Below are 19390 nucleotides of genomic sequence, written 5' to 3'. Positions count from 1 at the left end.
ATGTGTCGGTGCTTGTGTCGGTGTACATCATTAGAGTCCATTGTCCTTTACATCATACCCTAAATACATTCTATGGCCTCTTTGCCAAGAAATTAAAAGCATGAAAGTAAAATATTACAAAAAGCTCCTAAATGTTTACATTCTAATTTTGGTACAAATTAAATTGCAAGAAAGAAATGGAGATGAATATGGGATGAAATGGAAATGCTTATGAAATGATGAAACATAAAATGAAAGGAGTTAGTAGCACATGACAATATCAAAGGAAATAAAGCAAGAGGAACACTAGAACATAAAGGATAGAAAATGAGTGCAAACATGGCTAAAATTTGTTCATAGAATGCAAGAACCATATGACCTATAATTCTCACATTCCAATACATTTTTAAAGGTTTAGAATCAGGTCTTGGAATGGGAATTAAGGCAACACGATTTACTTGGCATTTTAAAACAAACTTTAAGCATATTTGCATTATTAACTACCCAACTAACTTGTAAGCTAAGCAACCATCTAAATTTCACACACAAGCATCAAAATCAGTCTCAAACAGTGGCTAAACTCTATGGAATCAAAAGAATAGGCCACAATCATTCACCAAGCAATTTGGAATTAAAATCAAACAAAACTTCATTCATTTTTAGCACAAAACACCACAAAATATTAGGAAAATCAACCACATTATGTTTACCAATTTTTCATGTAAAATCAACACTAAAAGGTCACAAAATTGTCAAGAAATGTATATGCAAAAATTTTTTAGGAAGCTTATTAAAGCTTTCAAATGAGCCAGGGGTGTAAAAATTAAAGCAGAGTAGTAAAAAGCGAAAAAACCTTAAGGAACTAAAGGAAACCACCAGACCTAAAGTCCAGGCCCAAGCACCAAACGGATCTGGGTCTCAGGGAGCCACGTGAGCCACACGATGGATCCTTGGATCAAACGGTGCATACGCTCCCATTGAAGTGAGGATCAGCAGTAGCCGTTAGATCAAAGATCTAACGGCGCACAAGGAGGGCACACGATGAGCTTCAGAGACGCGCATGCACTAGATTGGGGAGGGGTATATAAACAAACCAACGCACAGAAGCTCATTTCTAACCCTAATCTCTTAACCTCTCCGCCGTTCTCCTCCCTCGTTCTCCTTACCACGCTCATGGATTCAAACCACATACCACAAATAAACCACACATCAACACAGTTTGGGCAAAACGTTTTGGATCTTGGTACTTTTTCGAAAAGAGTCCGTTCGAAATGTTTCGATATTGTGGCTTTTTGAAGGAAACCATTTGAGATGGTTCGATCTAAGCACTTCTCCATGGAATCAGTCGAAACGTTTCGATTTGACTACTTTTTGACAAAAGTTGTTTGAAATGATTCGATCTGGATACTTTTTGTTTGAAACGCTTCGATTTGGATGTTTTTCTGAAGAAAATTATTCGAAGTGTTTTAAACTTGATGTTTTCTGAAGAACACCGTTTAAAACGTTTCAATCCAGATCTTTCGAAGAAAAGTTGTTTGAATCCTTTTAAACTTGATAATTTTTTGGGGAAAATCGAATCGAAATGTTTCGAACTACACCAAATCGAACGGATTCTTGCCTGATCCTTCACAAGTTCAAAACGTTTTGGATTTTGAGGCTTTCTTGGAATTGAAACCCTAATCTGATTCGTTTCTTATGCTAATGATGAATTTACGCTCTGAATTAAAAAGTAAACGGTGTATCTTCATGATTTTTGTGTCCTAGGGTTTCAGTTTTTTCAATTCGTTCGAATCTTTCAAGTTTTTCAATCGGATTCACCATTTATTTTTAATACGAAGCTTCAATGATGACTATGAGGAGATTTTTCGTATTTTTACCTGAATGTGCTTGGAGATTCGAACAAATGGATCCTTGCGAGCTTTGGACTTTTCTGGTAAGCTTCAAAACCGAAAATAAATCGGTCTTCAATCTTCTTCTTCTTCGAACTGGTTTGAACTGGCTTCAATTTCTCTTCTTCTCTCTCTCAAATCTTCTTGTGATCGTCTTTAGACTTGAATTGCAAGAATACGAAGGAAAATAGTTCGATGATGATGATTTTCGTGGAAAATCTCTGAGAACAATCCCAATTCAAAAGGATTTTATTGAATTGAATACTTCAGTTTTTGATTCTCTCGAAATTCATGTTGGTTTTGAATGTTTGATGATGAATTTTGCGAAAATTGGTACGAATTTGTGTTTGTGTGGTGGTTTCTGAGTTTGTTGCGGTGGTTTCTGAGTTTGTTGCGGTGGTGACCGAGTTTGTTACGGTGGTGACTTGGGAGAGAGAAAAAATTCTGTTAGACTTTTTGGTGATGTGTCACTGAGTGATTGATTCTTCTTCTGAAAATTTCTGAGTTGGCAATGCTTTATAGGCCAGCTTGTGACTTCTGATCCAATGAGCATTTGACACCTGTGCTGGACTGAAAAATGGCTCGGCCTTGGGCCAGTTTGGGCCTGAGGGCCTTCTTGCAAATTTTAAGACCTTGGGGGACCTTCCTGCAATATAAGAGAACTGGACCAATATGCAATTTAGGGAACTTAGAGGACTGGACTGTAATTTGACTTAAGAGGGACTCAAAACGAAAATTGACTTAAAGGACTTAAAGAAAGAAAAAAAAAAAAAAAAAAAAAAGATAAAAACCTAAAAAGAAAATAAGATGGCATAAAAGGACCAAAGTGCAATTTCTAAAAGTTTAGGGACTAAAATGAAAATAACAATAAAAATTGGAATAAAATTGGTAAATTGGAAAAAACGTAAAGTGAGACGATTAAAATTTGACAAAACGGACTAAAACGAACCAATGGCCTAAATGAGGTACTTTAAAGTACCTCTCTGCCGAAATTTCGTGTGAAATGACTAAAATGCCCCTGGGGCTGAAAACGACTAAAACGACTCAGATGCAATTAAAAAATGGATTTTTGACAGAAATTGAATCAAAGACTCTCACAGGCAAAATTAAAAAGACTCAGGGGCATTTTTTAGGATTTAAACAGTGACTTGACACTTGAAACGACCAAAATCCCCCTAGGGGCAAAACTGACTCAAAATGACCTCAAATGCAACTTTTGGAATGGATTTTGACATAGAATGAAACAGAGGCTTATTCACACTATTTGAAAAGATTTAAACAAAATTTTGAAAGACTGGGAGAAATTTGACATAGGAAATGACTAAAATACCCTTGCATGTAACTTTTGCAAATAACATTGAAACAAAATGCAGAGAAAGACACAATTGATCAGAGATAGTTCAAATGACTTATAATGCAAGAAAAGAGGAATTGAGTTAGTATTTTTAGGTCCAAAATTAGGGTATAACATGATAGACCCGCTCATGTGTTTACTATTGAAAATATGCCAGATCAAGCTGATAGAGATGTGAATGATAAAAAGCCTTGGTATTACAACATCAAACAATTCTTGCAGAATCGTGAATATCCACCTGGTGCTTCCAACAGGGATAAAAAGACTCTGAGACGATGGGCTAGTAGATTCTTTCTGGACGAAGAAATCCTATACAAGAGGAACTATGACATGGTCTTGCTGAGATGTGTTGACAAACAAGAAGCTGAGAAGTTGATGCATGATGTACATGATGGTACTTTCGGGACCCATGCTTCGGGCCATGCCATGACAAGGAAACTGTTAAGAGCCGGCTATTACTGGATAACTATGGAGCGTGATTGCCACAAACATGCTAAAAGATGCCACAAATGTCAAATTTATGCTGACAAGATTCATGTGCCTCCACATGCCCTCAATGTTATATCTTCCCCATGGCCTTTCTCTATGTGGGGCATTGACATGATCGGAAGAATTGAGCCAAAAGCTTCCAATGGACATCGTTTCATTCTAGTGGCAATTGACTATTTTACCAAGTGGGTTGAAGCTGCTTCCTATGCAAATGTGACCAAGCAAGTGGTTGTCAAGTTTATCAAGAATAACATCATCTGTCGATATGGTGTTCCCAACAAAATCATCACTGACAATGGTTCCAATCTGAACAATAGTATGATGCAAGCTCTATGTGACGAATTCAAAATTGAACATCACAACTCTTCTCCTTACAGGCCTCAGATGAATGGTGCAGTTGAGGCCGCTAACAAGAACATCAAGAAGATTGTTCAGAAGATGGTCACTAATTACAAAGATTGGCATGAAATGCTACCTTTTGCCTTGCATGGTTACCGCACTACAGTGCGCAGTTCAGCCGGGGCAACTCCTTTCTCTCTGGTATATGGTATGGAAGCAGTTCTCCCTCTGGAAGTGGAGATTCCATCTCTTCGGGTGATCATGGAGGCAAAGTTAACTGAGGCTGAATGGTGTCAAAGTAGGTATGATCAATTGAATCTGATTGAAGAGAAACGTATGGACGCTATGGCTCATGGACAGTTGTATCAAGTGCGAATGAAGAATGCTTTTGACAAGAAAGTCCGACCTCGAAAATTCAAGGAAGGCGAACTTGTATTGAAAAGAAGGATAAGTCAGCAACCCGACCCAAGGGGCAAGTGGACACCTAACTATGAAGGTCCTTATGTTGTCAAGAAGGCTTTCTCTGGTGGTGCTTTGATTCTTACACACATGGATGGTGTTGAGCTTCCAAATCCTGTTAATGCTGATATAGTCAAGAAATACTTTGTCTAGAAAGAAAAGAACAGCGTGGTAGGTCGAAAACCCGAAAGGGCGGCCTAGGCAAAAAAGCGCTTCTCGGTGGATCGAAAACCCGAAAGGGCGATCCAGGAAAAAGTTAGGGACAAAAAAAAATGAATATGAAAAAGCTCGCTGAGATTGTACGCAACTCAGGCAAGAATGAGCGCCTCGATGAGCCGAAAACCCGAAAGGGCGGTTCATGCAAAAATGAGGTCAATAAAAGACAAGTAACTATATCTGGCAAATCACCATCACCCCTTGGGACATCTGCAACTGTCAAAGATCGTCTTCATCAGAGGCTTCTGTACTTGTGAATTCAAAATTTCTATGAAATGTAGCGGTCATCGTGTTCAATGTATCACCAACCAATAAAATTACCATTTTCCAAGCTTTGTAAATCCGTGAAGTCATGCCTTTGGCCATACAAGGGCCCCTCCTTTACAAGTTTTATTGCCCTCAGCCATGGTTTCGATACGTCTCTCAACGACGATCTCTCCAAAGAGGTTTTCCCCTGTGAATATGTCGCAGCACGAGCCACTACGTGCCCAATCTTCCAATGTCTTGTCTGCCTTTGTGAAATTTCTCTGCCAAATTGCCAACCAATCATGCATTTCAAGCATTCATACATGCATAATCATGCATTTTATGTGCTCATACATCCAATAATCTTGCTATACCATACATACATGTTGCATATCCAACTGTCAACTGTCAAATTCATTGTCAATGTCAAATGTCAATGTCAATGTCAAATGTCAATGTCAATGTCAATGTCAATGTCAAATGTCAATATCAAATGTCAATGTCAAATGTCAAATGTCAATATCCAATGTCAATGTCAATGTCAAATGCCAATGTCAATGTCAATGTTAATGTCAATGTCAAAATGTCAAATGTCAATGTTAATGTCAATGTCAATGTCAAATGTCAATGTCAAATGCCAATGTCAATGTCAATGTTAATGTCAATGTCAAAATGTCAAATGTCAATGTTAATGTCAATGTCAATGTCAATGTCAAATGTCAATATCCAATGTCAATGTCAATGTCGATGTCAATGCCAATGCCAATGTCAATGTCAATTTCAATTTCCAAGCCAATGTCAATGTCAATGTCAATTTCAACTTTCAATTCAATCCAAATCAATGTCAATTTACTTTTGGGCCAACAAAAATGGTCATGTCTATTTTCAAATCAAGTCAATGACAATTTACCCTCAATTGGTATCTTGTTAAACCAGACTTTCAATTTGTATCTTGTTACTGGTCAAGTGGCAAGTTCGATCCAAAGAACAGCTTGTACCTGCGTATATGTCTATGTTTTCGGTCAAACGGCAAGTTCGATCCAAAGAACAGTTTGTACCCTTTGCTTATGTTTTGTTTCCGGTCAAACGGCAAGTTCGATCCAAAGAACAGTTTGCACCGACCTACATGTTGTGGTACTGATCAAGTGGCAAGTTCGATCCAAAGAACAGCTTGTATCTACCTTTTGTCTATATTTCCGGTCAAGTGGCAAGTTCGATCCAAAGAACAGCTTGTACCCGTTTTCTTGTTTGTATTTCCTCGGTCAAGTGGCAAGTTCGATCCAAAGAACAGCTTGTACCTATCTTTTGTTTGTATTCTCTCGGTCAAGTGGCAAGTTCGATCCAAAGAACAGCTTGTACCCGTCTCTTGTTTGTATCTCTCGGTCAAGTGGCAAGTTCGATCCAAAGAACAGCTTGTACCTGTCTATTTGTTGCCCGTTCTTTCTACCTTGATGTCTATAAATCCCTTGGTGGTGTGACACAGCCCGTAGATTCCGGTTCGATTGTCTTGCATTCATAAATGAAATATTGCATGGCATTCATGTTTTTGAAAATCTGAAAACGTATTTTTATGTCCAAAAGCAGTGCAAATGTTAATATTTAAGTATCTTCGTCCCGTCAACTCTAAGACTTCGTCTCTTGACCCTCCGGACAAAGAAACTTAAATAGGGGCAGCTGTTACACCCTAATTTTGGACCTAAAAATACTTATTCAATTCTTCTTTTCTTGCATTATAAGTCATTTGATATGTCTCTGATCAATTGCATCTTTCTCTGCATTTTATTTCAATGTTATTTGCAAAATTCATGAAAAAGAGCATTTTAGTCATTTCCAATGTCAAAAGTTCTTTCAGTCTTTTAAAATTTTGTTTGAGTCTTTTCATTTGGTTAGAATAAGTCTCTGTTTCATTCTATGTCAAAATCTATCTCAAAAATTGCATTTGAAGTCATTTTGAGTCAGTTTTGCCCCTAGGGGCATTTTAGTCTTTTCAAGTGTCAAAACCCTGTTAAATCTCTTAAAATTGTCTTTGAGTCTTGTATAAGTTCTTGCTTTAATTTCCTGTTAAAAATCCATTTTAAAATTTCATCTGAGTCATTTTTAGTCGTTTTAAGCCCCTAGGGGCATTTTGGTCATTTCACATAATATTTCTGATTCGTTTTAATCTGCTTTGTTGTTTTTAATCGTCTCATTTTACGTTAATTTTCAATTTACTTTTTCAATTCAATTTTAGTTTTAATTTTCATTTTAGTCCGCGCACTTTTGTTATTTACGTTTTAATCCCTTTTAAGTTTGTTAGAGTCCAAGTGCCATGTGTCCAAATGTTATTGGTTCTTAAGAGTTTGTTAGAGTCCAAGTCCATGTGGCATTTCCTCGTTGGTCCAAGCATCCCCTTCATCACCTATATAAGTCAAAGTCTTGGTCAATTTTTGATAACTAATCATTTTTCACAAAATTCCACAAAAATCACAAAGTTTTCTTCCTTCTCATTTTTTCTTTCCCACTTTCTCTCTCCTCAACAAATTCTAACCACCACGTAACTGTTTTCCACCACCATAACCAATCTTCAACCACCTCCATCACCACCCTAACAAACCACCTTCCACCTCCCTAACAACCATTCAAACCACCCTAACCAACCTAAACCACCACTAAAAACTACCTCCAATCACCACCACCTGCTCCAAACCGCCATCATCATCATCAATATTCACTACCAAAGTTCACCACTATTTTCCACCAATTCCACCATTGTCACCACCCAAACGAAAATCTGTCTCTCTTCTCTGAGGAAGTTTCGCAAATCTGCCTCTTCATCCTTTCGAAGTACCATGGAAATGAACGACCAAGGTGTTCAAGTTCGAATGCTCGCTGAGAAATCTCAATTCTTCGTACGTATTTGCAAATTCCAGAACGCTATTCCAGCCTAAAGCAATTCGAGTTCGAGCATCTCATCATCAAATAGATGCTACGGCGTTCTCGTCGAAGCAGAAGAAACGGAATCAGCAACAACAATCTTTTTCTGGTCCATAACTCAAGAAAACGTGAATTTCAGCTGAGGGAAAAAGGAAAGGAACACGCACGAAATCAAGGCAGAAGGTACGTTTCCATTCTTTTTAGTTCATCTTCGTTTCCAAAAATGTTTGAATATTCATTGTTAGATCTAGTTGTATATGTTTGGTTTTCGAAAATTCTAAGAGTGGATTCGAGTAGAGGAGAGGAAATCTGTTATAAGCATGCGAAATTTTTTGAATTCGGAGAATTTTTGGAACTCCGACACGGCGGCGCCACCACCGGCCACCGTGCCGGAAAATGCGACCTCGCCGGAGAAGATGAAGATCATTCTTCATTCTCCAGCGCCCTTGCAGAGGAAGTGTTAGAGAGAGATAGGCTTAAGAGAGAGAAACAATGAGTGAAAGTGAGAAAGAAACCAAGCCCAAACCCTTTTATATTGCATCTGTGACCCATGGGTTTGATCCATACCCATAACCCATGGGTCCAACCCGCTCCAACTCTCTAACCCTACCCATTTTCGTTGGACTGGGCCTGGGCTTGGGGTTTTGCTTGCAGTTTTTGTTCTTTTTTACTTGTTCTTGCTGTTTCACACACTGCTGCTTGATAATTATACCCCCTGTGATGCCAAAAGCTTTTAGAAAAATTCTTAAAAATTGTTCAATGATTTTCTTGATATCTTTGATGAATCTTGATGTGTTCACATGTTAAACATTGATCAAAGCTATGAGGAAACAATTTGCTCTTTGTTAATTCATTTCTTTTTTCATTTTTGTTAAAAATCTTGTTAAAAACTTTCAAAAATTGTGAACTCTCTTGCAATTATTTTTGACGCTTGAAATTGGTTTCTCATGATATTTTGGTATGTTGAAAATTGATAAAAATACATAGGGAGATTTCTTGTGGCTTTGTGTTACTTTTTGATAATTTCTTGTGAAAATTTTGCATAATCTTGGCCCTTGATCTTGAGTATTTGATATGGAACCTTTGTTATATGAATTTTATGAAAATTGTGACTTTGAATCCATGAAATTGGTGCTGTTTGTGAATATTTCATTAGTGCTTTGTATTCCAAGTTTTGTTTGTGAATAAATAATGTGAAATTTGCCTAATTTTTGTCTTAAATGCTTGGTAGTGCATATTCCTTTAATCCTCTTTGTGAAAATTGAATTGAAATTCTTTGGAAACCCTTTGAAGTATGAGGATTATAGGTCATATTCAAGCCTTGCATTGGTGATGATTTTTTTTAGGCCTATTTCACATTTATTTTTGCTTGTTTTTCTTATGTTAATTTTCTTACTTTTGTTATGATAGCTTTGACTTGCTTTATATCTTGTGCTACTCACTTTTTTGTTTTATGTTTCATACATCATAAGCATTCCATATCTCATCTCTTTCTCCACTTTCATTTCTTGCATTTTAAGTTTCAATTCCATACAAAAATTAGAATGTAAAGATTTAGGAATTCTTGTAAAATTTTACTTTCATGCTTTTAATTTCTTGGCAAAGAGGCCATAGAATGTATCTAGGGTATGATGTAAAGGACAATGGACTCTAATGATGTACACCGACACAAGCACCGACACATGCACACACATCACTTTAGATATAGCTAGAATATGCATGTTTAGATGTATGTCTAGGATTGTATGTCTAGATGAATGTTTAGGCTTTATACTTAGAAAAATCAATTTTCCAAAAAAATAGAAACAATATCACTCAAACTATTTTCTCAATAAACCTTGGGGTCCAAAACCCCATTGAATTTTCCCTTTATTTTCTTAATCAAAATTTCAATGAACTTTTAATCATACTTAGACCATATTTTGCAAATAACTAATTCCACCTCACCATTTCTAAATCTCATGCCCTTGAGGCCTCTCTCTTATTCTTCAAAACTCCATTTTCAAACTTAAAATCAACCAACAAAAACAAAAACATTTTTGGAAGAGAACTACGGTGGATTTGATCCCTTAAACGGGTACGTAGGCAAGGAACAAAATTCCTTCAATTCAAATAAAATAAAAATTCAAAAACATTCTTCTCCCTCCAATTCTTCACTTAGAATATTCTTAGGTTTAATAAACACTTTCAAAATAGCATTTAAAAATAAAGCGCGCGCGTAGAAATTAAAGACGGTTCCTATAGGTTACTATAGTCGTTATGGGTGCCTAACACCTTCCCGTAGCGAAAACAACTCCCGGACCTCGATTCTCAAGGGTTTTGCTTACTTTTTCCCTTCCCAAGAAAAAAATAAGATATCACCGGTTAAAAAGGTTCAAACGTAATCAATGTTTGACACCCGAAAACCAAGATAAAACAGCGTGGTGATGATTACTCTGCTTCCACATCCGAACCAATCAAGTCCTCCAGCCAAAGCCTCTAGCTGCTCCAGTCTGTCAACATCATCCAGAATCAAAAGAATCTTCTTTCTAGATAGTCTTTCCTTAATGATTGGAATTCCCTCACTAACATGATCTAACTTAATTTCTGATCCAGTTGTTTTTAAAAGGAGCTTCTCTTGGAGATGTTTCAAGTTATTTTTAGCTGAATTCTCTCTCACATCATGAAGAAAACATAAACCTTCAAATTGATCAGCAATGAAATTATAAATTGCTTTTGCAAGTGTTGATTTTCCCAAGCCTCCAGTAACATAAAGTCCTATCATGTTAGCCTTTTCATTAGATTCCTTATCGAGAAGCAGTTTCACCTGTTGTACTCGGGACTGTAATCTAACAGGTCGTTTGGCTACATGTAAAATTACACGATTGATCTTGTCGGAGATGTCTTTGACTATTTTCCCAATAAATTCGTATTCATATCTATTTGTGTCCAATAAGATAAGTTAGTACGTACACTACAATCACAATCACATCATGTCATAAAATATAATTAATACTTGTTTACGAACATTATTAAAACATGTGTTACCCATTTAAGCTATAAGATGAGATTATTGGGAAATTGAAATTAAATAAAGAATATATAAAAAGGAAAAACAGGATTTAAGTAAAGTGGGGTACCCAGGATGAAAATGATAGCCGGACAAGTTAGAAGCTTGGCTTAGAGCCACTTTCCATCGCTGCAACCTCTCCATGTTATTCTTGTCATTTTGAAACCTTTTTTCATGCTCATCCAATGCTTCTCCATAACTACCTGTATGATGTCGCACATCAGTAGGATCCACACCATAAAAAAACGGGAAAAATGAGACGACCCTTTGTCTAATAGCAATGAATGATGTGGACAAGTTCGTCCAAACAAAATGAAGAAGATGCATAGTTGGCAGAAATTATGGGAATGAAAATCCTGGATTCTTCAATGGCCTTTGAAGGTGAGAAAAACACAAGAAGGGGGGTTGAATTGTGTTTTGGAAAATTCTTCGTTTCTCCTAAAAACTGAACACACTGGTCAGAAGCTAAGTGAAACTGCTTCTGAAGTGGCTATCAGAATCTAAATGCAGCGGAATAAAACAGAGAGAGAGAAGAAGAACGACACAAAGCAATTATACTGGTTCCTTCCACAATCCGCAAGTAGTCCAGTCCCCCTTGCACTTCCAAGGAGATTTCACTAAGAGTAATATCTGATTACAATTGCTCAAGCACACAAGCAAGAGACTTCCTTTGCTCAAGCACACAAGCAAGAGACTTCCTTTGCTCAAGAACACAATCAAGAGACTTCCCTGCTCAAGCACAACTGCAAGAGACTTCTAACTAAACAAAATTACACAGAAAGTTGTTTAAGGTTGAACACTTGATATACAATCAGAGGTGCTCACAATACAAATCAGGTACAAACTCAATGACTTAAGAATTTCTAAGATATGACTTTGAGACACAAAAATTCTAAGTGAATGCAGAACAATTTCAGCAGAGGTTTGGCACTTGTAAAAATGTTGTGAGTCTTTTGTTCAGCATTACAAAAACTCTAAGTCTTCATTCCTTTATATAGAGGTGTGAAAGAGACGTTGTGAAATTGCCAGCACATCAAAGAGTCGTTGTTGAAGCTTGATCTTTCACCAATGATCTTTTGCCTGATTTGGTTGTTGTCCTATGAAGAACCAATTTGAAATCCATTCCTTATCCAAAGGAACATCTATGCAGGCGAAGCCGTATTCTGGAGCTGTTTTCTTGTCTTGTAGCGTGGACACAAAACAGAGTAGTGGAGAACGTGGTTGTACAATTCGTACAGAAGTACAATGTCAACGCTTTCGTCCAAAATTGCAAGCACATGCCTTCAAACACCTTTGAAATGACCGTTGCAATGTTCCACTAATTTTCTGCTATGTTTTCGAATCCAATAGACAGCTTTTGCAGTGTTGATTCTTCAATCTTTGAATCTTTTGAAAATCCAGTTGATCTTCAGCTTCTGGTGAAATGACTTCTGATGAGGCAGCTTCTGATGATGCAGCTTCTGATAACGCAGCTTCTGATAATGCAGCATCTGATGATGTGGCTTCTGGACCTCTTGTCTTCAGAAGCGGTAATCTTCAGGAGCACCATTTCTTCAGGAGCGCATTACTCTCTTCAGGAGCAGCTTGACTTCAGGAGCGCTTTCCGTCTTCAGGAGCGTATTGCCTTCAGAAGCGTCTAAGCTTCATTTTCTTTTGCTCTTTATTTGCTCATTCAGAACCAATTAATAATGTAACTTTTTAACTGAGGTCCTGTACACTTGAACAAATATTAGCTAGTCCAATTTACAATTTTTAATACCTTGTTATCATCAAAACTTTCTAAGGTTCATTGTTAAACACATTTTGTTCCAACAACCTTGATGAGTGATGGTGTGATTTCATAAAAAAAGCTCATTATTCCCTCCCCAATTTTATATCGCATGTTTTCATTCTACTCTTGGTACAACCCTGTGCTTTTTTTGGTTCTATACTTTTGCCAAATGGGAAATTTCCTTCCCATTTCATATTTCTGTAAACTATACATCACTTTTCCTAAATTCTCCTTTCCAAGTAATTTCTTTAAAGTAATGTGAATGTCTTAAAGAAGAGAAAGAAAAAAAAGGTAAAAGTTTAAGGGAAGCTTCAGTATGAATGGAGAGACATATAAGGTGATTGGACCTCCAAAATCATATAGCTTTCCATGGGTTAAAAAATAGCACACAATGATAGATTATACATATGATACTATGAAAGTAGTATGGAAAGCCTAGAATCAAAGATGTCGAAGGATAAGGAAGAGGAACACACTGCTCCAAACTTACTTGTTGCGCAAGATATCAAAACTCTAAGTTGAAGAAACTATTATAACAGATTAGTTAGTTAGTTACAAGTGTAGTAGCTATATTCTCACAATATGTACAAACTCTTGTATTCTTAAAATCAAATTAATTGCAATATGAACACTCTGTTAATTTGCACTAGGACTTAGGTTGTTTCTGCTACACGAGTTCTGTCTCAGAAAACTGATTTGGCAGAGAAGTGTTTTTACACAAGAATAACTTATTAATCCCAAGAGCCATCCAATGTTGTTGCTGCTACACAAGTTGTCTTAGACACTTTCAAGTTCTGACTTTCATGTGATTTACTCTTTCCATTAGGATCGGTGAATATCACATCTTCCTTCGTGCTTCCTTTTGTCTTGAACACGTTGATTCCAATTTTTGTACTGAGATTGAAATTCTCAAAACTCTACAACTGAGCTGCAAAGCATACCATTACTAACTGCCCTTTCGAACAGCCAACGGATTTTGTGGTGCGCGCGACCTCTAGGTATCTCGCATGACAATGCAAATAGCCAGATGACCACAGATGGATTCCTGACAATGTACAGTAAAAGAACAGGTGATGCTTAGTTCTGGTTAGAGAAAAGATGTGTAAAGTACTGATAACAGGCTGCAATCATCGGGAATGGATTCTCCATGTTCAACTTTATGAGAGAAAATGTTATTTAAAAAAGGGGATAGGGAGATTGAAGGAAGATGTTAAAAACATCACTTCCTCATTTTATAATATAAGATAAAGTTTGTATCGCCCTACCTGTGGGACAAAAGCTACTCATTTACATTAACGGTCTTTTTCAAATGATCTTTCATAAAGATTATGATTAAAATCCTTTATGCTTTTGAAGTATAAGGATCTTACTTGTAACACCATTCATCTTGGATCCGGCGCAATTTATTAGATGTTGTGTGAAAGTAGCCAACCTCCACTACACCTTTTAGAAGTTATCGACAGAACGGATACATCTCGAGGCCTTGAGAGATGGATTCCCAAACTTTCATTAGACCTGATTGCTTCTGATGTCTCTGAAGCACCCTTTTGTAATATTTGAACAAAAATTCAAGTTGATAGCCATGGCTTCTCCTTTCTGCAGGACAGAAGCATTCAAAATATATGTGATAAGTAACATAATATACGTTATGTTGCAACAGAGACGATCGATATATATATAAACTAAGCATTTATATCAATATAAGTTAAGCATTTAGATCACTTTAAACCTTTTGCGTGCTTATAAGTTAGTGGAATATCAATTATATATCATGTTTCAATGGCAATCACGTTAAATTTCATTCATAAAAAGTTAAAAATCCAAGTACTTTGTTTAGGCTATTAATTATTTCACTCAAAAGGTCAATTCAAAATCCCACATTAAGATACAATAACTCATGAAGAATTCAAGATCAAATTTCAACTTTATACGCTTAAAGTGGCTAGAATTTAAAATAAGATAGTCTACTTGTTGAACTTTGTGAAGTTGCAAACTCTTTCAGAACCCTCAATTCGACATTTCGAACCATTAGGAAAGGTAGGCAAATTAAACAAAATATATAATTGGTAAGCTTTATGTGTAAAATGTTTTCATTTATAATTTCTAAAACTTCTATAAATCAAGGAAAAATTATCCCCCTTATTATTAAGCAGTGACAGAGACATGGACACTAGACTTGATAGTGACCGATACACGACTTTGATAGTTAATTGAGAAAATAACATATTTGAATGTAATCACATGTGTTGGTATTGTGTTGGCATTGGACACGGACACATGTTGGATACCAACATGCCTTCAATGAGAAGTGTTTGTGGTACAAAGCATCCTCGACTGTGAATTGAAACAATATTTTAAGATTGCACAAACATCATCCAAAAAATCTAACATCATGTCTCATCATTTGAAAAACTTCTCCAACTAGAAACAACGAATTTGCAATTGACTATATACAGAAATTAATCAACATTTGTAATAATGATAATGATATAAAGTGTAAACAGCAAACCACAAACCTCCAATGTTGTGATAATGAAGGATTTGTGAATATCATTTCCCCCACATCCTCCTCCAATTTGATGCACCTAGACTAAGGAATGTACCCGAAGTCTTTCAACTATTAGGATTGTTCAATATCACATCCTCCTTCATTTTGCTTTTCTCCTTGTGCATTCCAATTAGAAACTGTGTACTAAAATAATCAGCATCCTCCTCTGTCTCTGAAACTCCAACTTCCATCAATCTTTGCTTTTTTAGAGGAGGCACAAATTGTGATAATGAAGTATTACTATAATTGAAAAGATATTCATCTAGTTTTCTCTTTCTACTAGAAGGATTGGTGAATACCACATCCCCCTCCGTGTTGCTTTTCTCCTTCCACGACACGTGGATTCCTATTTTAATCTCTTTCTCATCACTGCTTAATATGTTAATCTCTTCCTCATCCTCCTCCGTGTCACTCCAATCATTACGACCATATATCTTGCACTTAAGCTCCACATGGTTCCATTCATTATTTTTAAATGCTTCGTACAGTTCATCAGGCTCATTTGCAAAACTCTCGTTAATACCCTGATCCAATTTCAGATCAAACAAAAATGCATGTCCCCAGATTACAACATCATCATCATCATCATCAACATAATAGAACAAACGATTGCCATTGAGAAACAAGAATTGTTCATGTACCACATATTCCGGAACAATAATAATACAAGTTATAGAAGGGATCTTTTTACGAAACCAGAAGGAAATTGTGTTTTCCCTGCTTTGGTGCTCGAACCAATCTGGAATCCCTTTTGTTCCGCTTGGCAAAATAATATTGGTACATCCAGCGTCATGTAGTTGCTGTTACATTAGGAATAAAATATAGTATTACACAATAACATTCTTCTACTTGAATAATAAATGAAATACTACATATCAAATACTACTGCAAGATAAAACAATAACAAACCTGACTCAATAACATTCTTCTGCTTGAGGAACTCAATGATTTGCAATCTATTGCAGACAGGTAATTTAGATTCGGTGGAATCCCTCTAATTTCCTCAAGAAAATTGCAGTCATCCAATACAAGCTCCCTAAGATGGTGACATTCACTAAGGCACTCGGGAAGATTTTTTAAATTGACAAATGATATGCTTAAGTGACGAAGTTCACTGAGATTTTTAAATGAAGATGGAAATTCTTCTATGGAAGTATAATATATCTTGATATCTTTTATATTTGTCATCTTGCATAATAATTCTGGAAAATTCTTGAGACTCGAACACTCAGATAATTCCAATTCCTTAAGAGAGGGCAATTGTAAGGGTGGAAAACTCTCAAGCTTGTTGCAACCCCATGCATCTAAGATTTCAAGTTTAATCAGGTACCCAATTGAATTGTGAATTGTAATTAAACTATGACAACAATGAAATGAGAGCTTTTCTAAATTTGGAAGTCCAGAGACATCGGGTATATGAGTTAAATAGTCACTATTGTCCAATGTCAAGATTTTCATGTTGTTGAACTTCTTCTGCATAAACACAAATAAGAAACAAACAAATAAAAATAAGACACTATATATAATCTTATAGTAAATTTGGAAAATTATGTTATTTCACTTGCCTTGTTCGAAAAACATGATAGAGACTCCGAAGTAAATCCACTCCAATCCAATACTCTCAAACTACTCGGAAGATACTTGGGACCTTTAGAATAATTGTCATCTTCAATGATAAGTGTTTTGAGATTTGTCATCTTCTTGAAGGCCTTTTCATTCATGTCTATTACAGGTTCCGTTGAGGGACGATATTCCAGATTTATGATTTCAATTTTACTACTTCCCTTTAAACAAAAAAAAAATAAAAAAATTAAAATTTAATCAACCACAATACAAATAACTTATAGAGCTGGAAAGTCATGGTAAGCTAAAAAACAAATTGTTCATAGAAATCAATCTTACTGTGTTTTCTTGTAAAACATGAACAATATCATCACAACACCACAACCTACTGCGCCTTCCAGGCTCTTTAATTGATTCTTGTCGGACGATTTCTTTACCCATGTCCTCTATCAAGTCATGTAAAGTCACTTCATCCAGATAACTAATCTTTATGAGAGATTTATCAACCAACACTCCAATGTGGCTTTTTATGCAATAACCATAATGACCATGAAGTAACTCTTGGGTATACTCTTTTTCATGCCCTTTAAAGAAACAAGCAATATCCAAAAAGACACTCTGTTGTTCTTCATCCAAAGCGTCATAGCTTATTCTAAGTATCTTTTGAATATCTTCATGTGGAATTCTTTCATACTTATCTAATGTAGACTCGCATTCTTCTATACTCTTTCCAAACAAGTTGGAACCCACTACTTCTAAAGCTAATGGAAGGCCAGAAGCATATTTAACTGCACGATTTAAAATGTAATCATAGCTTGCATCAGTTTTGTTACATTTAAAAGCCTTCGTTCTTACCAATTCAAGAGCTTGTTCCTTGTTTAAACCATATGCTTCGTATATTTTTTTAATTCCATGAGATGATAACAAACATTTGTCTCGAGTGGTAATGATGACTCTGCTGCCATGACCAAGCCAACCAGGCTCTCCGACCAAATTCTCCAACTGATTTAGTTTGTCAACATCATCGAGAATCAACAAAACTTTCTTCTGAGATAGCCTTCGTTTTATGACTGGAATTCCTTCATTAACATGTCCAAACTTAGTTTCAAATCCAATTGATTTGGAGAGGAGCTGCTGTTGGAGATACTCTAAGCCATGTTTAACTGAAGTTTCTCTCACATTGTGAAGGAAACACTTACATTCAAATTGATTAGCAATCAAATTATAAACCGCTTGAGCAAGTGTTGTTTTACCCATTCCTCCAGTTCCAAGGATTCCTATTATGCAGACTCCATCATTATGTCCCAAATCTAGAAGTGAATTTACTTTTGATATTCGACATTTGAGACCAACAAGGTAATCAGCAACATGTAAAGGAACATGGTTAATCTTGTTGGAGACGTCTGTAACTATTTTTTCTATAAAATCACGTTCATATTCATTTCTGTCCAATCATAAATATTTAAATATATGTATCAGAATAACAATCACATATATGTATAGATATATAATATTGCAATTAAAATTGTTTTTACCAACAATGGCCTCATTTTTTACTATATGATAGAAAAATAGAAAACATATAGGGGAGGGAGGTGGGGTAAAACAAGATATAAATTAAGAAGCGTACCCAAGATTGAAATGGTGGCCAGATAAGTTAGCAGCTTGGTTAAGAGCTATCTTCCATTTCAGCAACTGCGCCATGTTTTCCTTGTTATTTTGAAACTGCTCTTCATGCTTAGCAAGCGCTTCACCATAACTGTCATTTAGTTTTCGCACATGAGAAGGTTCTGTGCCATAGAAAACAGGAATAACCTTGCTACCCTTTTCATTGGAGCAATGAATAATGTGGGAAAGTTCGTCTAAACAAAATGAAGAAGAAGCATAGTCCTTAGAGAAAACGATAATGGAAATCCTCGAGTCTTCAATGCTCTTGAGGAGCGAAGGTGTGATTTCATCCCCTTTTTTAAGCTCCTTGTCATCAATGAAGGTGTTGATTCCTTTGTCAGAAAGAGCTTTATAGAGGTTACCGGTGAAACCGAATCGAGTGTCGGTGCCCCTGAAACTAATGAAGACGTCGTAGGTGAAATCATTAGAGACGAAAGACGAGGCGGAGGAAGAAGAAGAAGAAGGTAAATATTGCATAGCCATGAGAATAAATGGTAGAGAGAGTATTTCGGTTTGGAGTGTTGTGTTAGTATCAGAATCTGTAAAAAACCAAGAGCATAAAATGTTCCAGTAAGTGTCCATTTTTAACATTAGTAGCGAAACTTCCTTCTCATTTTACTATATCCGTGTGGACCAGTCACACAATTATTGTTCAACTTTTTCTTTGTAAAACTCATTACAGAACCATTATGTTTGTTATGGTGGAAAAAGAGAGGTTGACTAAGTCAACGTCAGAATGAGATCGTGGTTTCCTTACAATTTTCTATATCTGTGTGGACCCCACTCACTCAATAATATCACTGAACACCCCTTCCATGTGACTTCATGGTAATATGTTGACAGATATTACTACTAATTTTTTTTTTTTGTTTTTGACAAACACAGGTGAAAAAAATAAATGATATAA

At 36.2% G+C, this 19390-nt stretch overlaps 1 protein-coding gene and 1 long non-coding RNA gene across 2 annotated transcripts; both read right to left on the bottom strand.

The window, feature by feature from the left end:
• Positions 1 to 10748: 10748 nt before the first annotated feature.
• LOC146917355 (uncharacterized) lies at positions 10749 to 11158 on the bottom strand. The gene is made up of 2 exons (XR_015015580.1): positions 11004 to 11158; positions 10749 to 10802 (listed from the first exon to the last, which is right to left on the bottom strand). It is a non-coding gene; the product is annotated as an uncharacterized LOC146917355 (long non-coding RNA).
• A 2051-nt stretch (positions 11159 to 13209) lies between these two features.
• Positions 13210 to 19048, bottom strand: LOC146917354 (TMV resistance protein N-like). The gene is made up of 7 exons (XM_085719162.1): positions 18446 to 19048; positions 17155 to 18259; positions 16818 to 17036; positions 16162 to 16725; positions 15221 to 16052; positions 14075 to 14300; positions 13210 to 13749 (listed from the first exon to the last, which is right to left on the bottom strand). The coding sequence occupies exons 1-5, from the start codon at positions 18964 to 18966 to the stop codon at positions 15318 to 15320; spliced, it is 3144 nt and encodes a 1047-aa protein (XP_085575288.1). The 5' UTR covers positions 18967 to 19048; the 3' UTR covers positions 13210 to 13749; positions 14075 to 14300; positions 15221 to 15317.
• Positions 19049 to 19390: the final 342 nt, after the last annotated feature.

This window comes from Medicago sativa, chromosome 6 (assembly GCF_051527215.1).
Source record: "Medicago sativa cultivar Bolivia chromosome 6, Bolivia_mono, whole genome shotgun sequence".
NCBI lineage: Eukaryota > Viridiplantae > Streptophyta > Magnoliopsida > Fabales > Fabaceae > Medicago > Medicago sativa.
Note: the sequence above shows the minus strand (reverse complement) of the source record. Positions and strands in the feature narration are given on the sequence as shown.